Source organism: Notolepis coatsorum (genome assembly GCF_963971535.1).
Source record: "Notolepis coatsorum genome assembly, chromosome: 1".
Classification (NCBI taxonomy): Eukaryota; Metazoa; Chordata; class Actinopteri; order Aulopiformes; family Paralepididae; genus Notolepis; species Notolepis coatsorum.
The window spans coordinates 309,508,349-309,529,320 of NC_140165.1; the positions used below are offsets into that span (position 1 = coordinate 309,508,349).

At 43.3% G+C, this 20,972-nt stretch overlaps 1 protein-coding gene across 1 annotated transcript in view; it reads left to right on the plus strand.

Annotated features, from left to right (window-relative positions):
• Positions 1-7,638: 7,638 nt before the first annotated feature.
• Positions 7,639-20,972, plus strand: part of mfsd1 (major facilitator superfamily domain containing 1) — a 24,252-nt gene continuing 10,918 nt past the window's right edge. The window contains exons 1-9 of the mRNA XM_084311348.1: positions 7,639-7,870; positions 10,738-10,790; positions 12,722-12,834; positions 13,391-13,433; positions 13,542-13,609; positions 14,095-14,203; positions 14,888-14,990; positions 17,541-17,639; positions 20,274-20,385. Of these exons, the coding sequence (XP_084167474.1) occupies positions 7,672-7,870; positions 10,738-10,790; positions 12,722-12,834; positions 13,391-13,433; positions 13,542-13,609; positions 14,095-14,203; positions 14,888-14,990; positions 17,541-17,639; positions 20,274-20,385 (899 nt within the window). The 5' untranslated portion in view covers positions 7,639-7,671. The remainder of the gene's footprint in view (positions 7,871-10,737; positions 10,791-12,721; positions 12,835-13,390; positions 13,434-13,541; positions 13,610-14,094; positions 14,204-14,887; positions 14,991-17,540; positions 17,640-20,273; positions 20,386-20,972) is intronic.

Below are 20,972 nucleotides of genomic sequence, written 5' to 3' on the forward strand. Positions count from 1 at the left end.
TGTACAGTATAACCTCAACGCTGTAATGCACAATCGTGTTATATGTATTTGCTTTCAGGACAAACTGGGCATCGGAATAATGTATGCTGCAGTGATGTCACATGAATGTATAAATAGCTATATGACTGTAAATACAAAATAAACATTTTACTTGATTGAATTACAATTAATATTATATTATATGATCATTATAATTATTAATGTATGAAAAGAAAACAGAAATTGAATCTCAGACTTGTTTTGAAATCACCCATAGAGCAATAGTGCACATTACTTTGGGCTTTTGAAATCTGTTCTTCGAGGCCTTGGGACTCAGGGGGCAAAGAACATCATAGCCGACACACATCATGAACTATTAATGTTTTTTTTCAAGATAAGGCTGTTAACAGAACTCAACTTAGGGTGACAATAATGTGGTCAAGAGGCATGGTTCCTATCTTGTGCCTGAACTGGCGTGGCTTCGTTTATTCACATGTAAGCAGCAGCAGTACAACTCTTCTCTCTGAGACACATTGGGGGAGAGAACGAAAGGGGTGGATACCTTTCCTTTTATAGTTGCCATAAGGTAGAATACCTGGGTGGCTCCGCCTAGAGCGCCCTCCAGTGGGAACAGATATATATATGCAACTAGGCAATCACTGGTGGAGACAATTGTATATGCAGGTAAACAGTTACTAGTGTAAACAGTCATATGTACAGTTAGACAGTTACTAACAATCCTACACAGAGCCTCTGATCTCAACAAAGGCCATATGTGTTTTTTGCAAGCTTTATGCTATAGGCAGGCCAAGAGGGCCAACATCAGTGGCCCGAAAGGTCAAGGTCAAGGTCAGTGGCCCCCCTCCTGCTTGTCACCCTGACTGGCCTACTTTTTCTCCTCCTTTTTCTGAGATTTTCTCCCATCCCAATTTTCCTCTCGTGCCAATTCTCACTCCCCTGTCCTGATCGTTGCTTGCATGTGCCCCCCACTGTCGGGTCGTAGGGAGGATAGAAGCCCATCACATGTCCCCTCCGATACATGTGGAGGCAGCCTGTCACTTGCTTCTATGACACACTTGATGGGTGTTTAGCTGGGGTGGAGGGCGTAGAAAAAATTCTTATTGGGGACTGGAACACGGACATGCTACGTAAAGCAGCACCCGTCTTCAAGGCCTTCAGTAGGTTTTGTGATCTACACGGCCACAGCCAGCTAATCACCCAACACACAAGGGTATGTGAATCAACTCAGACTACCATTGACCTCATCCTGACCTCTGACAAGTCCAAGATCTCCAATAAAGGGGTTATAGCATGCGGGTTAAGTGATCATTATATGATATTCTGTACTCGCAAAAAGCTAAAGCAAAAGGCTGGCTGTCACAAAACAGTCACATCTAGAGACCTCAAAACCTACTCTAGCGAGGCCTTTAACCTTGAACTGGAGAGCCTGGACTGGTCAGATGAGCTCAATGGTACACTGGTTGAAGAAACATGGCTTGGCTTCAAAACAAAATTTTCAACACTACTAAACAACATGGCCCCCTAAGAACCACCAGGGTAAAACATCGCACTGAGCCGTGGATGCACTCCGAAATACTGACCGCTATGAAAGCCAGAGACAAAAAATGCTCTGAGTTTCGTAAAAGTCAGTCAAAGCTTACCAAAAGCACGAGCAGTGAACTCCAAGCCCACGTGACTGAACTCAAACTAGAAAGAAACAGACTAAGAAATGACGTAAACTCCATGATCAAAACTGCTAAAAAAAATTCATCAATGACAAAACTGAGGGGAAAAAAATAAACCACGTGAACTTTGGAAATTGCTCAATAATCAACTAGGCTGCAGTAAAAAACTTAAAACCAGGTTCTCAAACATAAACATAAAGACGGACAGCACGCTCATCACAGACAAGCTGGATGTAGCCAATTATTTAAACACTTTCTTCACAAACATAGCCACAACACTGGTAAACAAACTACCCTCCCACTCAGGGCATTATGGGGTAGAACACATAGTAGCATACTACAAGAACCTAGGTGTCCACAAAGACGACTTCAAACTGGAAATGGTAACTACAGATAAGGTACTCAAAAAACTGAGCGCCCTCCAACCGAACAAGGCCACTGGCCATGACAACAACCCCTCCAAATTCCTCAGAGACTCAGCAGCCGCCATCACCCCAGTCATCACACACATAATAAACCTCTCCATAAAACAGGGACACGTCCCCAAGGACTTCAAAATAGCGAGAGTAACACCCCTGCACAAAAAGGGCAGCAAATTAGACCCAGGCAACTACCGCCCTGTTTCTATCCTTACATCCATCTCGAAAGTCATGAAAAAAAGAGTATACGAACAGGTCGAAAAGTATCTTGCGGAAAAAAAATCGAATCTACGAATTCCAATCTAGCTTCAGAACATCCCACTCCACTGACACATGCCTTCTCTATTTGAACGACGACATCAAACAAGAGGTGGACGCGGGCAAATACTGCGGCATGGTCATGCTGGACCTACAAAAGGCCTTCGACACTGTCAATCACACCATTCTGATTGACAAGCTAAAAGCAATTGGTTTTGATTAGGGATGCTCGATATTGGCTTTTTTACCGATACCGATATACCGATATTGTCCAACTCTTAATTTCCGATACCGATATCAACCGATATCAACCGATACCGATATATGCAGGGTTTCCCCCCCCAAAAAACGGAATAATTTCAGGTAATTAACATTACATATCTCTTGTTGTGGAATTAACACAACATTATGCATACTTTTGACACTAAATAAAATCAGAATTTGTTCTTACTTGCTTGCCTGGGTAAATAAAGGTTCTAGAAATGTAAAAAAAATTTAAAAAATTTAAAAAATATATTATTTTTGAAAACCGATACCGATATTTTCCGATATCACATTTGAATGCCGATATCGGCCGATAATATCGGTAGGCCGATAATATCGGACATCCCTAGTTTTGATAGTCTATCAGTGAGCTGGATACAATCCTACCTGGAGGGGAGAGAACAGATGGTGGAGGTAAACGGTACCCTATCCCCCCCCCTCCCAGTGAGCTGTGGTGTTCCACAAGGAAGCATACTAGGACCGCTACTGTTCCTAATTTATGCAAATGACATGTCATCAGCTTGTGACTGCAACTTGTTCCTGTTTGCGGACGACTCAGCCCTGCTGGTCTCTGACAAGAACAAGTTACACGTTGAAAAAACCCTCAGCTCGGAACTAGGCAAAATCTGCATATGGCTCGCCGACAACAAACTATCATTACACATGGGCAAAACAGAGTCCATTCTCTTCGGTTCAAATAACAAACTCAGCAAGACCGACGGCTTCTCAGTTACAGTGGGTGACAATATTGTCACAATGAAAGATGAAATTACATACCGGATTCCATCCTAGAGGCTAATCTTTCCTGTGACAAAATGGCATCCAATGTAATAAAAAAAGTCAACAAACAAACTCGATTCTTGTACCGGATCTCCTCTCTGGTAAACAAGAATACCCTGAAGACTCTGGCAGGAGCACTCATTCAAGGGTACTACGACTATGCTTGCACCTCATGGTACCAAAGCACCTCAAAGGCGCTAAAAACAAGATTACAAACATCACAAAACAAACTGGGCCCTATTCCCCGTACCTGGTTCAACTAAGTCGATCAAGATGTCATTATCCAGATTCAGTTAACCCGATGTTTGAAGCCGGGATTTTCCTGTTCCTCGAAGGTGGATTCAGTCTCGTTAACTCAAGCCAGACTTGCGACCCAGGATAAGTGCGCGTGCCCGCCTCAGCCGAGAAGGCAGCAAGTGTCGAGAGCAGAGATCCTGATTCTCTAGCGGCATTGATTGATTCATTGATTTAAAACTTTAGTAACATATTGCAGTACGGCTCAATCGCCTCGCCGACAAGTTAAATGCGTTATCTATAGGCTAATTTCAAGTCCCTCATTACCTCAATCAATCAGATTATATTTCTTTAAACTTGCCTGCTGGATTGAATAATCAAATGAGATCTTGCTAGCGAAAATAATTAGTAAAACTGTTATACAGAATAACGATACGGCTCCCTTACCCATTGATTGATGTATGGTCGATCTTTTACTTATCTTCTCTGTGGTGTAACGGGTTCTTCTTTTGACTTTCACGCAGACGACCGGGGTTCGAGACCCAGTCGTCTCCTTCTTTTTGCAATATAGGAATAATTCAATTTGGTGCACGTTGAGAGCTATATAAAGAATGACAGATTTATAATATTTTGACTTAAAACTAGGCTACCTTTGCGTATAATCATTAATATTATATTCCTAAAAGTTATATTGGAAACACGGGGTTTCGAACACCGGTCGCCGGGTTGCCAGGCTTGAGCACTACCGCTACGCCACTGTGCCAGATGGGATAAATTCATTGTTTATACATTAATGAACGAGAGACCCGTGTTTAGAATATTCTTTATTTTGTTGTTGTTGCACCGAGCGAGCGCCACGGTATATAACGTGCATTATTTAGGACAAAGTGAATTTAGTATCAGCATTTTGGGTCTATTTTACATTTCAAAAGACCCCTCTGGAAGGATGGAGCACAAAAACGTAATTCAGAATGGTATAACGCAGATCCTAGGCTGTGGGAATAATTTCAGGAAACGAGCTGTCACTTTCTTTGCGGGGGCGTGGCTTTGCTTGATCCGGCTAACTTGAACTTAAACTCTGCTTTCGACCAGGCTCAAACTTTTGGATCTGTTGTCATGGTGATTTGGAAAATCCAGGTACGGGGAATCGGAAAGTCCGGCTTAAGTCAGATTTACCCGAAAGTTATCCGGCTAACTCAGTTATCCAGGTACGGGGAACGGGGCCCTGGTCAGACTTCTACTTGACCTTAGCCCTATAGAACCCACCTCACCCCTGCCCACTTTGACAACCTAGGATGGCTTAGAGTAGACGACAGAGTACATGTCAAAATACTTCCCAAAGGTCAGTGAATACCACGATCACAACACCAGAGGGAGCTCCACAAATCATGTTAAACCCAGATTCGCCTCAAACAAGGGACTAGTAAACACGTTTCGCAACTATGCCACATCAATGTGGAACGCCCTACCCAAAGCTGTAAAGGAATGTGAATCACTACCCACTTTCAAAAACACTCTCAAAGAACACCTACGGGAGACTGCAATTCGAAACTGGCCCCTACAAATGTCCTAACCCAGTTGTACAGTAAATGACCAAGTATGGCTTTGTCAGTATTCCAATGTACAGTGTACAGTGTCCCCCCCCCCCCCACCCCCTACCCCCCCCCCCCCCCCCCCCCCCACCTCCAATGTACAGTTCCCCCACCCACCCAACCCCACCCCACCTACCCAACCTCATCCAATGTACAGTTTCTACGTCAAATGTATATACACTCTTTTCTGGACACTTTTTGTATCACAAACAGTACTGTATTTGCAAATCTGGTATGTCATAGATGTATAGATGTAGCAGTACTGTCTGTGTGTCATATATGTTATGATGAATTGAAAATGGGGGACCCTGATGTAAACAAGACGAAGACTTTCTCAGGTCTGCATCCCCTTAACAATTGTATGTATTGAGCTGTACTGTACTGTACCCATTCTGCAATCTGTTAATAAAATGTTCAATCAATCAATCAATCAATCACTTCTTTTCACCTGCCAGCGCGGACTCTCATTGGCGAGGTGTAACGTGTGGGAGGCTCACACTGCCCCCGCCATTTCCTGTCTTTGCTGTGCAGGCGCCCTGACCGACCTGTAGGAGTCGCTGTTTACAACGACCAGATTACCACCCATCGACTCCCCTCCCGCTGACTCTGCCAATTGAGTCAGTATGACGGCCGGCCAAGCCGGAGGCAACACTGACAGCCGGATTCGATACCGGTGTCTCTTGCGTTGGTGACGAGTGCAAATGATTATTATTATTTAAAACATTTGTTTTATGTCAGATTAGAGTCTGGCACAAAATTGTAATTGCCTCTATAATTGTGCAAGTATTGTATTAAACTAAATAGATTGTATCCTGTCTAAACCTTTTTCTTTCTTTTAGCAGGTGATGATAGTGGCGCTTATTTACATTTTTACAAAAACATTTTTAAAGCATACACATTTTTTTGAGAATACATAATACAATATAAACATCAAAATAAATTAATAATAAATCAAATAAAAAATGTATAGCCTACGGGGGATTTCTATAGAAATACATTTTTAATCACTACGCATATATAAGGACAAATATTTCTTGCTAGATTACATTTTCGTTAGAGATTAGAAATATAGTTTGAAATCATTAATACATCCTGTCCAAGCAGAGTCCTTACCCAAAACACGAAGCGTCCAGCTTCCATCAACCAGACTTGCTCTGTGTGGAAGATGCTGACTGTGCAAAGCTGACTCGTGCACACTTAAGGCTGACAGCGGTTTTTTCCTACACACTACACACAGTACTGTATATTTGTATGTCTTGTACTATGCACTGGCGGACTCAGGGGGGGGGGGTGGGGGGGGGGGGGGGGGGGCAGGGGTGCCCCCCACGGTCGAAAAACGTGCGCTTAAGTGCCCTTTTGAGTGAAAGAAATTAGAGGATGTGCCCTATTGGTGCCCCCACGGTTGAAAAACGTGCGCTTAAGTGCCCTTTTGAGTGAAAGAAATTAGAGGATGTGCCCTATTGGTGCCCCCACGGTTGAAAAACGCACGCTTAAGTGCCATTTTTTTATTTTCGCCCCTGCCCTTCAAACAGCCTGAGTCCGCCACTGCTTGTATGTCATAAATGCCCTGATGAATTGAAAATGGAGGATCAATCAATCAAACGCAACACTTCTGGTATTTTGGGGGGGGGGGGGGGGGGGGGGGGGGCGCGTGAAAAGTGGTTGTTGTTGTCGAAACTGGCCCCTGTAAATGTCCTAACCCAACCCCCTCCAATGTACAGTCAATGACCAAGTATGGTTGTCAATATTCCAATGTACAGTTTTGCTTGTAGTGTCCCCCCCCCCCCCACCCCTCCAACCCCACCCCCACCTACCCAACCTCCTCCAATGTACAGTTTCTACGTCAAATGTATATACCGCTTTTCTGGACTCTTTTTGTATCACAAACAGTACTGTATTTGCAAATCTGGTATGTCATTGATAAATGTATAGATGTAGGCAGCAGTACTGTCTATCTGTATGCCGTGTGTGTGTCATATATTATGATGAATTGAAAATGGGGGACCCTGATGTAAACAAGACGAAAGTCTTTCTCTGGTCTGCATCCCCTTAATAATTGTGTGTATTGAGCTGTACTGTACTGTACCCATTCTGCAATCTGTTAATAAAGTTTTCAATCAATCAAACAATCAATCAATCAATCAATCAGTACGCGTGCTCCCCCCCACCCCCCCCCCCCCCCCCCCCTTCCCCTCCCCTTCACGAGCTCCATGTAACGCGGAAGTGCAGTGTGTGGTCTATCTGTTCTATAGATATCTATGTATCTATTGGCTGCTGCTGACTCCCCTCTCTCCCTCCAGGCGGGGCTTCCACTTCCGTACCGGCGCACCGGCGCTGTTCTCGTCGTCACGTGAAACAAACGACGACGGGTCATATGATCTCCTCCCAGCTGCCTGTTTACTTTCTGTCCCATAGCTTTCCCCCACACAACAAGCCCTGCTGAGTGAGCAGCAGAGGAACATGGCCGGCATCGAGGAGGAGACACGGAGTTTGCTGGGCAATGAGGAGGAGGAGGAGGAGGAGGAGGAGGAAGATGGCTCGCTTTCAGGTCGTCGGGGTGACAGAGAACCCGCCGCTGGACCGATGTGGGCCATCTGCGACCCGCACCACCTACTGCACCGACTCGTTGTGCTGCTCTTCATGTGCTTCCTCGGGTTCGGTGAGGCTCCTGATATGTCATAAATGTATAGATGTAGCAGTACTGTCTATCTGTATGTCATGTATGTTATGATGAATTGAAAATGGGGGACCCTGGTGTAAACAAGACGAAAGTCTTTCTCTGGTCTGCATCCCCTTAACAACTGTGTGTATTGAGCTGTACTGTACTGTACCCATTCTGCAATCTGTTAATAAACTTTTCAATCAATCAATCAATCAATCAATCAATCCTAATAATAACTTTCCAAACATTAGGCTCTTCTTGATTGATTGATTGATTGATTGAACATTTTATAATTAGATTGCAGAATGGGTACAATACAGTACAGCTCAATATACACACACGATTGTTAAGGGGATGCCGGTACTGTCTATCTGTATGTCATGTATGTCATAATATGTTATGATTAATTGAAAATGGGGGACCCTGATGTAAACAAGACGAAAGTTTTTCTCTGGTCTGCATCCCCTTAACAATTGTGTGTATTGAGCCGTACTGTATTGTACCCATTCTGCAATCTGTTAATAAACTTTTCAATCAATCAATGCAGACCAGAGACATACTTTCGTCTTGTTTACATCAGGGTCCCCCATTTTCAATTCATCATAACATGAATGAATGAATGAATGAATGAGAACTTTATTAACAGATTGCAGAACGGGTACAATACAGTACGGCTCAATACACACAATTGTTAAGGGGATGCAGACCAGAGAAAGACGTTTGTCTTGTTTACATCAGGGTCCCCCATTTTCAATTCATAGTGACATTTATGACATACACAACATACATGACATTTATGGCATAGGGACATACATGACATACAGGTATTTAGTACTGTTACATTTGTGACATATACGATATTCAAATATACAGTACTGTTACCCATAGATCCTGACAGAATACATATGATGGGGAGGGGACTGTACATTAGGAGGGGGTGGGTGGGTGGGAGAGAAATATACATACGGTGGGGAGAGAATATATACATACGGTGGACATTTGGAGGGGGTGGGTGGGTGGGAGAGAAATATACATGGGGAGGAGACTGTCTATTAGGAGGGGGTGGAGGAGTTTGGACATTTACGGTGGCCAGTTTTGAATTGCAGCCTCCCGTAGGTGCTCGCTCTTTAAGAGCGGTTTTGAATGTGGGTAGTGATTCACATTACTTTACACAGCTTTGGGTAGGGCGTTCCACATTGATGTGGCATAACTGCGAAACGTGTTCAGTCCCTTGTTTGAGCCGAATTTTTTTAACATTGATTTGTTGAGCTTCCTCTGGTGTTGTGGTCGTGGTATTCACTGACCTTTGGGAAGTATTTTGACATGTACATGGGTACCTTAGTCGTATAGTGTATCTTGTAGACCAGGCCCATTGCAAGTTGCTGTACTCTGTCGTCTACTCTAAGCCATCCTAGGTTGTCAAAGTGGGCAGGGGTGAGGTGGGTTCTAGGGCTAAGGTCAAGTAGAAGTCTGACCAGTTTGTTTTGTGATGTTTGTAATCTTGTTTTTAGTGCCTTTGAGGTGCTTTGTTACCATGAGGTGCAAGCATAATCATAGTACCCTTGAATGAGTGCTCCTGCCAGAGTCTTCAGGGTATTCTTGTTTACCAAAGAGGAGATCCGGTACAAGAATCTAGTTCGTTGGTTGACTTTTTTTATTACCTTGGATGCCATTTTGTCACAGGAAAGATTTGCCTCTAGGATGGAACCTAGGTATGTAATTTCATCTTTCCTTGTGACAATATTGTCACCCACTGTAACTGAGAAGCCACCGGTCTTGCTGAGTTTGTTATTTGATCCGAAGAGAATGGACTCTGTTTTACCCAGGTGTAATGATAGTTTGTTATCAGCGAGCTAGGTGCAGATTCTGCCGAGTTCAGAGCTGAGGGTTTTTTCAACCTGTAACTTGTTCTTGTCAGAGACCAGCAGGGCTGAGTCATCCGCGAACAAGAACAAGTTGCAGTCACAAGCTGACGACATGTCATTTCCATGAATTAGGAACAGTAGCGGTCCTAGTATGCTTCCTTGTGGAACACCACAGCTCACTGTGAGGGGGGGGGGATAGAGGTCCGTTTACCTCCACCATCTGTTCTCTCCCCTCCAGGTAGGATTGCATCCAGCTCACTGATAAACTATCAAAACCAATTGCTTTTAGCTTGTCAATCAGAATGGAGTGATTGACAGTGTCGAAGGCCTTTTGTAGGCCCAGCATGACCATGCCGCAGTATTTGCCCGCATCCACCTCTTGTTTGATGTGGTCGTTCAAATAGAGAAGGCATGTGTCAGTGGAGTGGGATGTTCTGAAGCCAGATTGGAATTCATAGATTCGATTTTTTTCCGCCAGGTACTTTTCGACCTGTTTGTAGACTATTTTCTCCATGACTTTCGAGATGGAGGTAAGAATAGAAACAGGTCGGTAGTTGCCTGGGTCTAATTTGCTGCCCTTTTTGTGCAGAGGGGTCACTCTTGCAATTTTGAAGTCCTTGGGGACGTGTCCCTGTTTTATGGAGAGGTTTATTATGTGTGTGATGACTGGGGTGATGGCGGCTGCTGAGTCTCTGAGGAAAATGACATACATGACATACAGATAGACAGTACTGCTACATCTATACATTTATGACATACCAGATCTACAAATACAGTACTTTTTGTGATACAAAAAGAGTCTAAAAAAGAGAGTATATATTCTTCAGTCGAAACAGCTGTTAATGAGAAAGTGTGCCGTTTAAAAAATTAGAATTCACAGAACAACCCATGTGTTTCATTGCGTCTGGCTATACGTAAGGTTAATTGTGGCTACAGTATTGTATCATTTTGTTGTCCAGTGTTACTCAGCATTATACAACCGGTGTTCCTTTGTTTCAGGAAGTTACTTCTGTTATGATAACCCTGCCGCACTACAGACACAAGTCACACAGGTAAAGTAGTCTAGCCTACAGTAGACTGTTCTGTCTGCATGTAGACAATGCAACCAAATCACTATGCATTGCAATCATACATAAAACATGACACAAGTCTGATTGATTGAAGTCATTATTGTAAGTCCACAAACCAAGGCCCTTATTGAGTAAGATAGATACCTCCTCCTTATACTACATAATTATTGGAACGGAATTCTGGAACCTATGGAACCCGTTCTAGTGACTGGCTGGTCCCTTGAGTTTGCTCATAACAGGGTAAATCTGCATTTTGCTATGATGCCCCATCCAGCTCATGGAATGAACTCCAACAGTCATTAAAGCTTGATATTATCCCCTCTGTTGCAGAATTTAAAACCTTGATCTCCAACCTTTGTCAATCAAGTTGTACATGTTTTAATTAATTGTTGTCCTTACTTGTCTAATTGTTATTATTGTATTTGCTGTGTGTTGTGGAATATTTGAAAGGAGCCAAGACTCTGATAGTAGTTTATTTTCTGTGGCCACAGAAAAGTATCCTCAGTTTACAATCGGAGACAAGTGAAACACGAGCGTCTGACCAGAAAAGTGAGAAAGAGCTCTGGTCAGACTTACAATTGAATACACCAGCTGGGAATGACAAATTGAAATAAAGATGAGAACATTAAAACAAAGATGGGTTTAGGGGTTTGGGCGTGTATGACACAAGACTGATATGACGACAACAAGAAAAGAACAAGATGTGATTTTCTTGGACATGTCATATCTAAGTCGAGCTGTCCTGGGCGCCTGAATTCTTTCCCCAATCCATTTCCAGTTCCGCGTTCGCCTTCTGCCCTCTGATTGGCCACTGACGTTTCTGGTCGCGCCAATCGTGTGGCGGCAAGTTCTTTCGCCGGTTAAGCTTAGGCACTCTTTCGAAGTTGGTTTAAGGTTAGAGTTTGTCTTAGAGCAGGGCGATATAACGCCAGGCAGCCCTGATTCCAAACTCTAACCTTAACCAACTTCGAAAGAGTCGCCTAAGCTTAACCAGTGATAAACTAGGCGTTAGGTAGTTTGCTGCTCTTCGAGGCGGAAATGGGCGTATGTCACGCGATTGGGCGCACATGTCACATGACCAGAAACGTCAGTGGCCAATCAGATCGCACCAGAAACGTCCGTGGCCAATCAGATCGCAGAACGCGAACGCGGAACTGGAAATGTGTTGGGGAAAGAATAGACGCGTCCTGGGCCTTGGTCGTCGTTTTAAGAACACTGTGTTAAGACTGTTGCCCTAGTGTCTGAGAAGCTGTATACTAGTTAGTAGTTAACTATATTAACGAGTCAAGGCTGTACAGAGAATATGTATTTAAACAGAGCTGAGAGCTATGAACATGCTGTAATAGGATAAAACATTAACATATCATATTTGCCATAACATGTGTGATTTTATTTATTTACCTTGCTTAACTCTGTATGTTTTGCTTAACTCTGTATGTACACTCGGGGAACAAAATAAACCGTTTTGGCTTACCAGCTAAGGTGGCTGGTAGATAAAAAAAAAAAAAAAAAAAAACTACCAGCCAGGCAGATTTTTTACCAGCCAAAAATGATAAATAGCTTTTTAGTATATCGCCATGTGTTATTATTACTATATTATAATACTCTCATATGCTCATATGGCTCCCAATTTTCTTTTACACGCCAGAGTGGCCGAGTAGCCTCCGTAATTTACCAGCCAAAGAGGAAATCTACACGCCATTGGCACTTGGCGCCGGGTGTTAATTGTGTTCCCTGTGTACACTCGACGTGACTGTAAACGAGGGAAACCTCAAGTGGCCTTTCGAGTTTAAATAAAGGTTTGAAATTAAATGAGATACATGGCGCGTTGTTGATAACGCAATATAAAGTACAGATCGAAAGTATTTCCTTGAATCGAACCACTGACGTCGCTCCCCTGTGTGATGATCCAGGATATGAAATTGAACACGGCTCAGTTCATGCAGCTGTACGCCTGGTACTCCTGGCCCAATGTGATCCTGTGCTTCCTGGGGGGATTTCTGCTCGACAGAGTCTTCGGTATCAGGTAGGAGGACCGCTCGGTATCGGGTAGGAGGACCGCTCGGTATCAGGTAGGAGGACCGCTCGGTATCGGGTAGGAGGACCGCTCGGTATCAGGTAGGAGGACCGCTCGGTATCAGGTAGGAGGACCGCTCGGTATCAGGTAGGAGGACCGCTCGGTATCAGGTAGGAGGACCGCTCGGTATCGGGTAGAAGGACCGCTCGGTATCAGGTGGGAGGACCGCTCGGTATCGGGTGGGAGGACCGCTCGGTATCAGGTGGGAGGACCGCTCGGTATCGGGTAGAAGGACCGCTCGGTATCAGGTAGAAGGACCGCTCGGTATCAGGTAGGAGGACCGCTCGGTATCGGGTGGGAGGACCGCTCGGTATCAGGTAGAAGGACCGCTCGGTATCGGGTAGGAGGACCGCTCGGTATCGGGTGGGAGGACCGCTCGGTATCAGGTGGGAGGACCGCTCGGTATCAGGTAGGAGGACCGCTCGGCCCTGTCGTTTAGTCTGACCCTGACATCCATTTGAGTGATACAACTGCAGTGATATATTTAATCGTGTTTTCTTTGTAGGCTGGGAACCATCATATTTTCCCTCTTCGTCTGTGTCGGACAGGTAGGTACACGCCGGAAGGTTATATACCGTACGTTTTTTTTTTTTTTTATATAACATGTGTAGGCCATGGTTTTATAGATATACTTTAATAATCGCTGGTATTTTCAGGTGATATTTGCAGCTGGAGCTCTATCGAATCGGTTCTGGTTGATGGAAGCTGGACGCTTCGTGTTTGGGTAAGGACTCCGCTTGGACAGGATGTATTAATGATTTCAAACTATATTTCTAATCTCTTAACGAAAATGTAATCTAGTAAAATAGCAAGACATATTTGTCCTTATATTATGCCTAGTGATTCAAAAAGGATTTCTATAGAAATCCCCGTATCCATTTTTTATTGATTTATTATTAATTTATTTTGATGTTTATATTGTATTATATTATATAACAAAAATAATTTGCTTTAAATTTTTTTTTAATAAAAAAATTAAATAAGCGCCACTATCATCACCTGCTAAAAGAAAGAAAAAGGTTAGACGGGATACAATCTATTTATTTTAATACAATACTTGCACAATTATAGAGGCAATTACAATTTTGTGCCAGACTCTAATCTGACATAAAACAATTTTTTTAAATAATAATAATCAAGCTCCTAAGTCGTTTTAGGACCACCTGACGCTTGAGAATGCCCCCTAACTGACGCTCTATCCCGGGGTAGAATTGGAGGAGAGTCCCTGGCTGTGGCCCAGAACACCTATGCTGTCAACTGGTTCAAGGGGAAGGAGCTCAACCTGGTGTTTGGACTGCAGCTCAGCATGGCTCGACTGGTAAGCACATACCCATCATACTGATAGATTCTGACCAAAGTCTCATTAGTCGGACCATTTTGAGTGAACAGCTGAAGTTGGCTGTAACTGCTCCAGCTGAATCCAACGAGGCGACCGCACGACGGAGGACAAAAAAAAACGACCAAAAAATCCTGTCCAATTTAGTCTGCAGTGCGGTTGCCGCGTTGGAGAGCTGTGTCCGGACAACACGGCGCTACTATTACCTGCACGCCCGAGTGTCTGTCTGTCCCGTCACGCCCGAGTGTCTGTTCTTCTGTCTTGTCCCGTCACGCCCGAGTGTCTGTTATTCTGTCTTGTCCCGTCACGCCTGGGTGTCTGTTCTTCTGTCTTGTCCGGTCACGCCCGAGTGTCCACTCTCTGTCTTGTCCCGTCACGCCCGGGTGTCTGTTCTTCGGTCTTGTCCCGTCACGCCTGAGTGTCTGTTATTCTGTCTTGTCCCGTCACGCCAGAGTATCCGTTCTTCTGTCTTGTCCCGTCACGCCCCCGGGTGTCTGTTCCTCTGTCTTGTCCCGTCACGCCCGGGTGTCTGTTCCTCTGTCCTGTCCCGTCACGCCAGAGTGTCTGTTCCTCTGTCTTGTCCCGTCACGCCCGGGTGTCTGTTCCTCTGTCCTGTCCCGTCACGCCCGAGTGTCCACTCTCCTCTGTCTTCTCCCCGTCCTCCAGGGCAGCACGGTCAATATGAACATCATGGGCTGGGTGTACAGCAGCGTGGCGGACGCCGTCGGCTCTACAGGGTACACTGCACTGGGCGTGTCGCTCATGATAGGTAAGATGTGACTATGTATCGCTCATGATAGGTAAGATGTGACTATGTATCGCTCATGATAGGTAAGATGTGACTGTGTCGCTCATGATAGGTAAGATGTGACTGTGTCGCTCATGATGGGTAAGATGTGACTATGTATCGCTCATGATAGGTAAGATGTGACTATGTATCGCTCATGATAGGTAAGATGTGACCGTATGCATCGCTCATGATAGGTAAGAGGTGACCGTATGAATCGCTCATGATAGGTAAGAGGTGACCATTTGTATCGCTCATGATAGGTAAGAGGTGACCGTATGAATCGCTCATGATAGGTAAGATGTGACCGTATGTATCGCTCATGATAGGTAAGAGGTGACCGTATGAATCGCTCATGATAGGTAAGAGGTGACCATCTGTATCGCTCATGATAGGTAAGAGGTGACCGTATGAATCGCTCATGATAGGTAAGAGGTGACCGCATGCGACGTGCAGGCAGGCTCTGTCCCGTGGTTTTGTCTGTGCCGAACACGTCAATACAGTACAATGGCTTCTAAACATTAGCATCTAGCGCCACCTATAGGCCACATGGACTGCCCACCACAGTTAGGACAGCCGAAACCCGTCCAATCTTTCGCCGTCGACTAAAGACGCACTTCTTCAACCATTATCTGAAATGAAAAAGAATTTTCAAAAATCGAACCCTAACTAACCTTACTGTCATGCACTTGTCCTAATATACTAACCTACACTGTAGCACTCAACACTTTGATGAACATTGTTACTCAGTTGATAGATTTGTGCCCTTCCTGATGACTTGTCGTACAGAACTTGTTGGATAAAAGCGTCAGCTAAATTACTAAATGTAAATGACGTATACAGCAGGTGTGACACTTTGACGTACAAACTTAAACACTGGCTTAACTTACTTTTATATGCTCAACAAAACAATTTACAGGATGATTACAGGCAGACATGTTTGGAATCTGTAGCGCCGCCTATGGGCCACAGTACAATATACTGTAAGTCCAGCGCAGCAGCGTGTGTGTGTGTGTAAATGTGTGTGTGTGTGTAAATGTGCCAATTTCAAGTTGTACTGTACATCTACTATAAGGAGGACATACTGTACATGTGACCTATAGGTGGTGCTAGAGACAAAATTGAGCTGTACTGAGATATGTCCAGCACATAAAACGAGTATTGCCATTTTGACCCATGTTATGGAAACTTTTATATAATATATAATGTATAAGGATAATGATACAAAATCACTTTCTTAAATGGTTTAAAAGTTAAATATGATATTGAAATTGTTTTGTGTGTGACAATATTATGCAATAAAAAAAACACCTGGGGGGTGACAGTGGCTCAGGAGGTAGAGAGTGGTCATCTGGTTATCGGAAGGTTCCCGGTTCGTGCAGTGTGTCGACGTGTCCTTGAGCATGACACTTAACCCCTAATTGCTCCCGATGAGCAGGTTGGCACCTTGCATGGTTGCCTCTGCCGTCTGTGTGCGAATGTGTGAGTGAATGGGTAAAAAAATGTGAGGAACAAATTGTAAAGCGCTTTGGGTAAAAGCTCTACATAAATGCTGTCCACTGTATATAATATCACCACATCCTCTCTGGAGTGTGTGTGTGTGTGTGTCAGTCTCGGAAACATTCAGACTCCGCTCACACACACGGTCTCTCCCAGAGGAAGCAGTCGCTGCTGTCGGGACAAAACCTCATAACTCCAAAAACCCAACTTTTCAGCAGATGAAAAAAACGAACACAGATTTGAGGGTGAATAGAGTTAGGAGGTTTAGACAGATGATCGGTTTAATGCTTTCCCATTGTTTAAACTTTGTAAAAGCCACACACACATGGAGGATGATCTACGGAGTTGATTTATATAATAAAAAAAAAATTCAAAAATGGAGTTATGAGGTTTTGTCCCGACTGCAGCGATGCTGTTCATGAACGCTCTCAGGTGACCAGGCCAGCGGCGTGGTGCGGAAAGAGAAGTGAAGACGAGGTCGCTGCTCGTCATGAATCACACATCCTCGCCGCTCTCTGCTTCCTCCTTTCACTTTCACTCTTGTGTAAATGGACTGCATTTAATATCGCAGCTTTTATCCAAAGCGCTTTACAAAGTTATGCCTCACATTCACACACGTGCGTGCGTGTGTGTGTTGATTTCTATTCTTAAAGTCCCAAATAACGTTATCTGAACATAAATAAATGTGTTTATTTGATCCCTCTCTTTCTCTGCATTTTGGTCTCTGTCTTGGTCTCTCTCTCTATCTCTCTCTCTCTATCTCTCTCTCTCTCTCTCTATCTCTATCTCTATCTCTATCCCTATCTCTATCTCTATCTCTATCTCTATCTCTATCTCTATCTCTATCTCTATCTCTATCTCTATCTCTATCTCTATCTCTATCCCTATCTCTATCTCTATCTCTATCTCTATCTCTATCTCTATCTCTATCTCTATCTCTATCTCTATCTCTCTCTCTCTCTCTCTCTCTCTATCTCTCTCTCTCTCTCTCTCTCTCTCTCTCTCTCTCTCTCTCTCTCTCTCTCTCTCTAGCTGGCGTAACCTGTATCTTCTCTATGATCTGTGCTCTGATCCTGGGCTTCTTGGACAAGAGAGCAGAGAGGATCCTTAACAAGGAGCAGGGCAAGACTGGTGAGATGATCCAACACCTGTGTGTGTAAACTCCCAGCCGTAGGCACCGTTCCCGGTTATGGATGCGCCGACACGGATACCGGTAATAGGATGTCCTGCCGATATCGAGCTGAAACACGCATTTCCCCCAATACCAATCTAGTATCGATATCAAAGGAAAGCATTTTTTTTATTCTTGAAAAGTCATGGATTCCGTTTCAATCTCCTGTCTTTTTCCCGCAGTAACCCCAAGCTAATGGGCTTAAGTCTATACTGTTCAGGAAAAGTAATGAATCGCATCAGTACAGTGGCTACCTGAAGATGATCAACCTCAACCTGGTTTAAGAGAGTCTTCTACCGTGTCGGCTGAATAAACCCACTGATAGTTAGCCGGTTAACGTATCACCTTTCATCTTTGGCTGTATTGCAGCGTTAGGCTGAGATGGACGTTAGGGCGTTTCCGACTGCTGTTGGGGTAAGAACTCGCCAGGTTTAGGAACTGCTTCTCTTTTGGTTTATAGATTTAAAGGTGATGTTACAGACGTAGAACGTCGTCTTCTAAAAGCAATAACCCGCCCCCAGGCCTTGATGTATAATAATTAATGATACACTTTTATTTATAAAGCACTTTTCATGCAATAAAAAGCAGCCCAGAGTGCTTTGACAAAACCACAAATAAAATGTACAAATACAAATGAATAATAAAATGCAGGACTTGTATAATATTGCTTGTGATATGCAATTTGTCTATCGAGTCCTGCATTTTATTATTCATTTGTATTTGTACCTTTTATTTTTGGTTTTGTCAAAGCACTCTGGGCTGCTTTTTATTGCATGAAAAGTGCTTTATAAATAAAAGTGTATTATTATTTATTATAAAATAAAATACTAAATACAGTTAAAAGATGTGTTTTCAAATGCAAGTTTAAAAAAAATATGGAAATTACACGGCTAAAGTGATTTCTGTTGCGTGTTCTGGACCGACGATAAACCGTGGCCGTGATATAATTTGCAAAAAAAAGCTTATTTGCAAAAGGGACGGTGCATATTAATCAACAATAAATGTAAATACGCCAGATTTAGCCAGAAGGCTAGATTTCTTCTGTAGTCCCTGACCAAGATGTTAAAAAAGGCATCAACATAAAGTGATAAAAAAAAAGGTTATATATACCATGGACTGTTGTCGGGTTAATGCTAAAATCTCTAGAACTTCAGGAAACAGACTTCTTCCGTGACCTAGAAGCTCCAGCAGCTCGGTGTGGATTTCTCACACTCCCTGGAAATGCCTCTTCGCTGGTATCAGTGGAATGTAGTATCTACTGCTACACTATCTACCGTTGTTTCCTCACTTAAGCCTTTAATTGAGTAGTGGTTTACTTAACGGATTCAGCATGTTTTTGTTGTCGCCGAGTAATTGCGTAGTAGTAGGTTACTTAACACTTTCAGAGCCCTTGCTTAACCTTGATTTACCCGTTGAATGCCACCATCCACTTCAATGTTGGCGTTAAAAACGCCTAATCTATGTTTTAAATTATGGCTATGTGTCTAATCTGCCCGTCGCTTTATCAATGACTCGTTTGCAGTCGACATTGTCGAAGCGGATTGTTTTTTTATCGGTTCATTTTCGTTTTATAGCATTTTGACAAGCCCTCGTTTTCAAGGAAAATATAAAGATTCCATGATAAAAAGACATTTACTGGAATATTCTAGAATACAAAAAAAAAACGTTGAAATTTTTCGGCCTATTTATGAATCGTTTTCAAATAAACGCTAGATTATCGATAGTATATGTGTACGTATGCACGCTATAGACGCAAGCTGAAAAATGGATTCTCTTATTTCCTCATCAGCGATCGCGCACACACAGACACATCACACATAGGGCAAACGCTGAGATCTCAGCGAATACAACTCTGATTATCCCAAGACTGGTCAAATAGATTCCTTACCTCAGATCAGATGTTATCCAAAAAGATTATTCCAATTCCTGATACCATTCCAATTCCTGATACCATTCCAAATATCGATCACGCTTATTGATTGATTATTGGCTGCTGTGTATATATATTCCAGACTGATTCCCGTCCCGCGATGACTTCCATGTTGATCAGACTTCTTGCCAGCATAAGGAGCCAGCTGGCTCCGCCTCTACAGATCCCAGGTCAGTCTAAGCGACTGACCTGCAGTTACACAGGGATAGACGATAGGGGGCGCTTTTTTCCATTCTGAGCTCCTGTAGGGGCTGGTGTACCAACGGGAGACTCGGTTGATGAAATATGATTTCAGATCCCTAATAAAACAATAAAACGATATTTGTCGTCGTGGGCACTCAACGGGGGGCTGATAAAACGAGATATGTCGTCCGTGGCACTGAAAGGGTTAATCGATTCAGCATGTTTTTCGCCGTTATCTTCCCAGAGTGGTGTGTAGCCTCTTGTTCACTGGGTTTCTTCTGGCTGTGCTGTAGGTTTCTCAGGGAAGGACTGGAGGGGTCGTTTTAGTGAGTGATATTGAGTGGTCAGGGAAGCCCTGTTGTACAATAGCATGGAGCCGTTGAGAGATACCTGTTATCTATCGTTGGAGATGCCGGTTATCTATAGAAAACAAACGTGCCAACCAACTTGTGTGTGTGTGTGTGTGTTTGTGTGTGTGTAGGGGAGGTGATCAAGCTGACGGACGTGAAGGACTTCCCTTTCCCTCTGTGGCTCATCTTCATCATCTGTGTCGGCTACTATGTGGCTATCTTCCCCTTCATCGGACTGGGACAGTGAGTATCATACTAGCCGCACCTTTTTTGTGGTCACAAGTTGACTAAATGTATATTTTTTTAATAATTTTTCTTTTTTTTTTACATTTCACTTTCTCATTATTATTTTTATTATTAGACTTTTAGTTCTCTTTCATTTTCAATTTTTTTTGGCACGTGTCATATAAACAGGGTGGAGATAACATGTAACAAACACACAGATCCATTACACCAGCGGTTCTCAAACTACGGGTCGCGACCCAAAGTGGGGTCGTGGGTAGGTGACAGTGGCGCATTGGCAAGTAAAACAAATTAAAATAAAGATTTTTTTTTTTAATGTTCTGGCAACATATTTTGTCTAAATATGCCTAGTTTTATAAATGTGTATTGATAACATAGTGATGTAATTACATTTTCTAATAAATATGCATGATCAAGTTCAACAACGTGTGCTTTTATTTTGATATTCCTTAATTCCACAGTGAAATTACGCGATACATTAAGTGTGGGGTCGCAAAAAAAAATAAAACTAAATAAAATGGTCATGGTATAAAAAAGTTTGAGAACCCCTGCATTACACCATGCACAGGTCAATGGGAAGTGCTTAC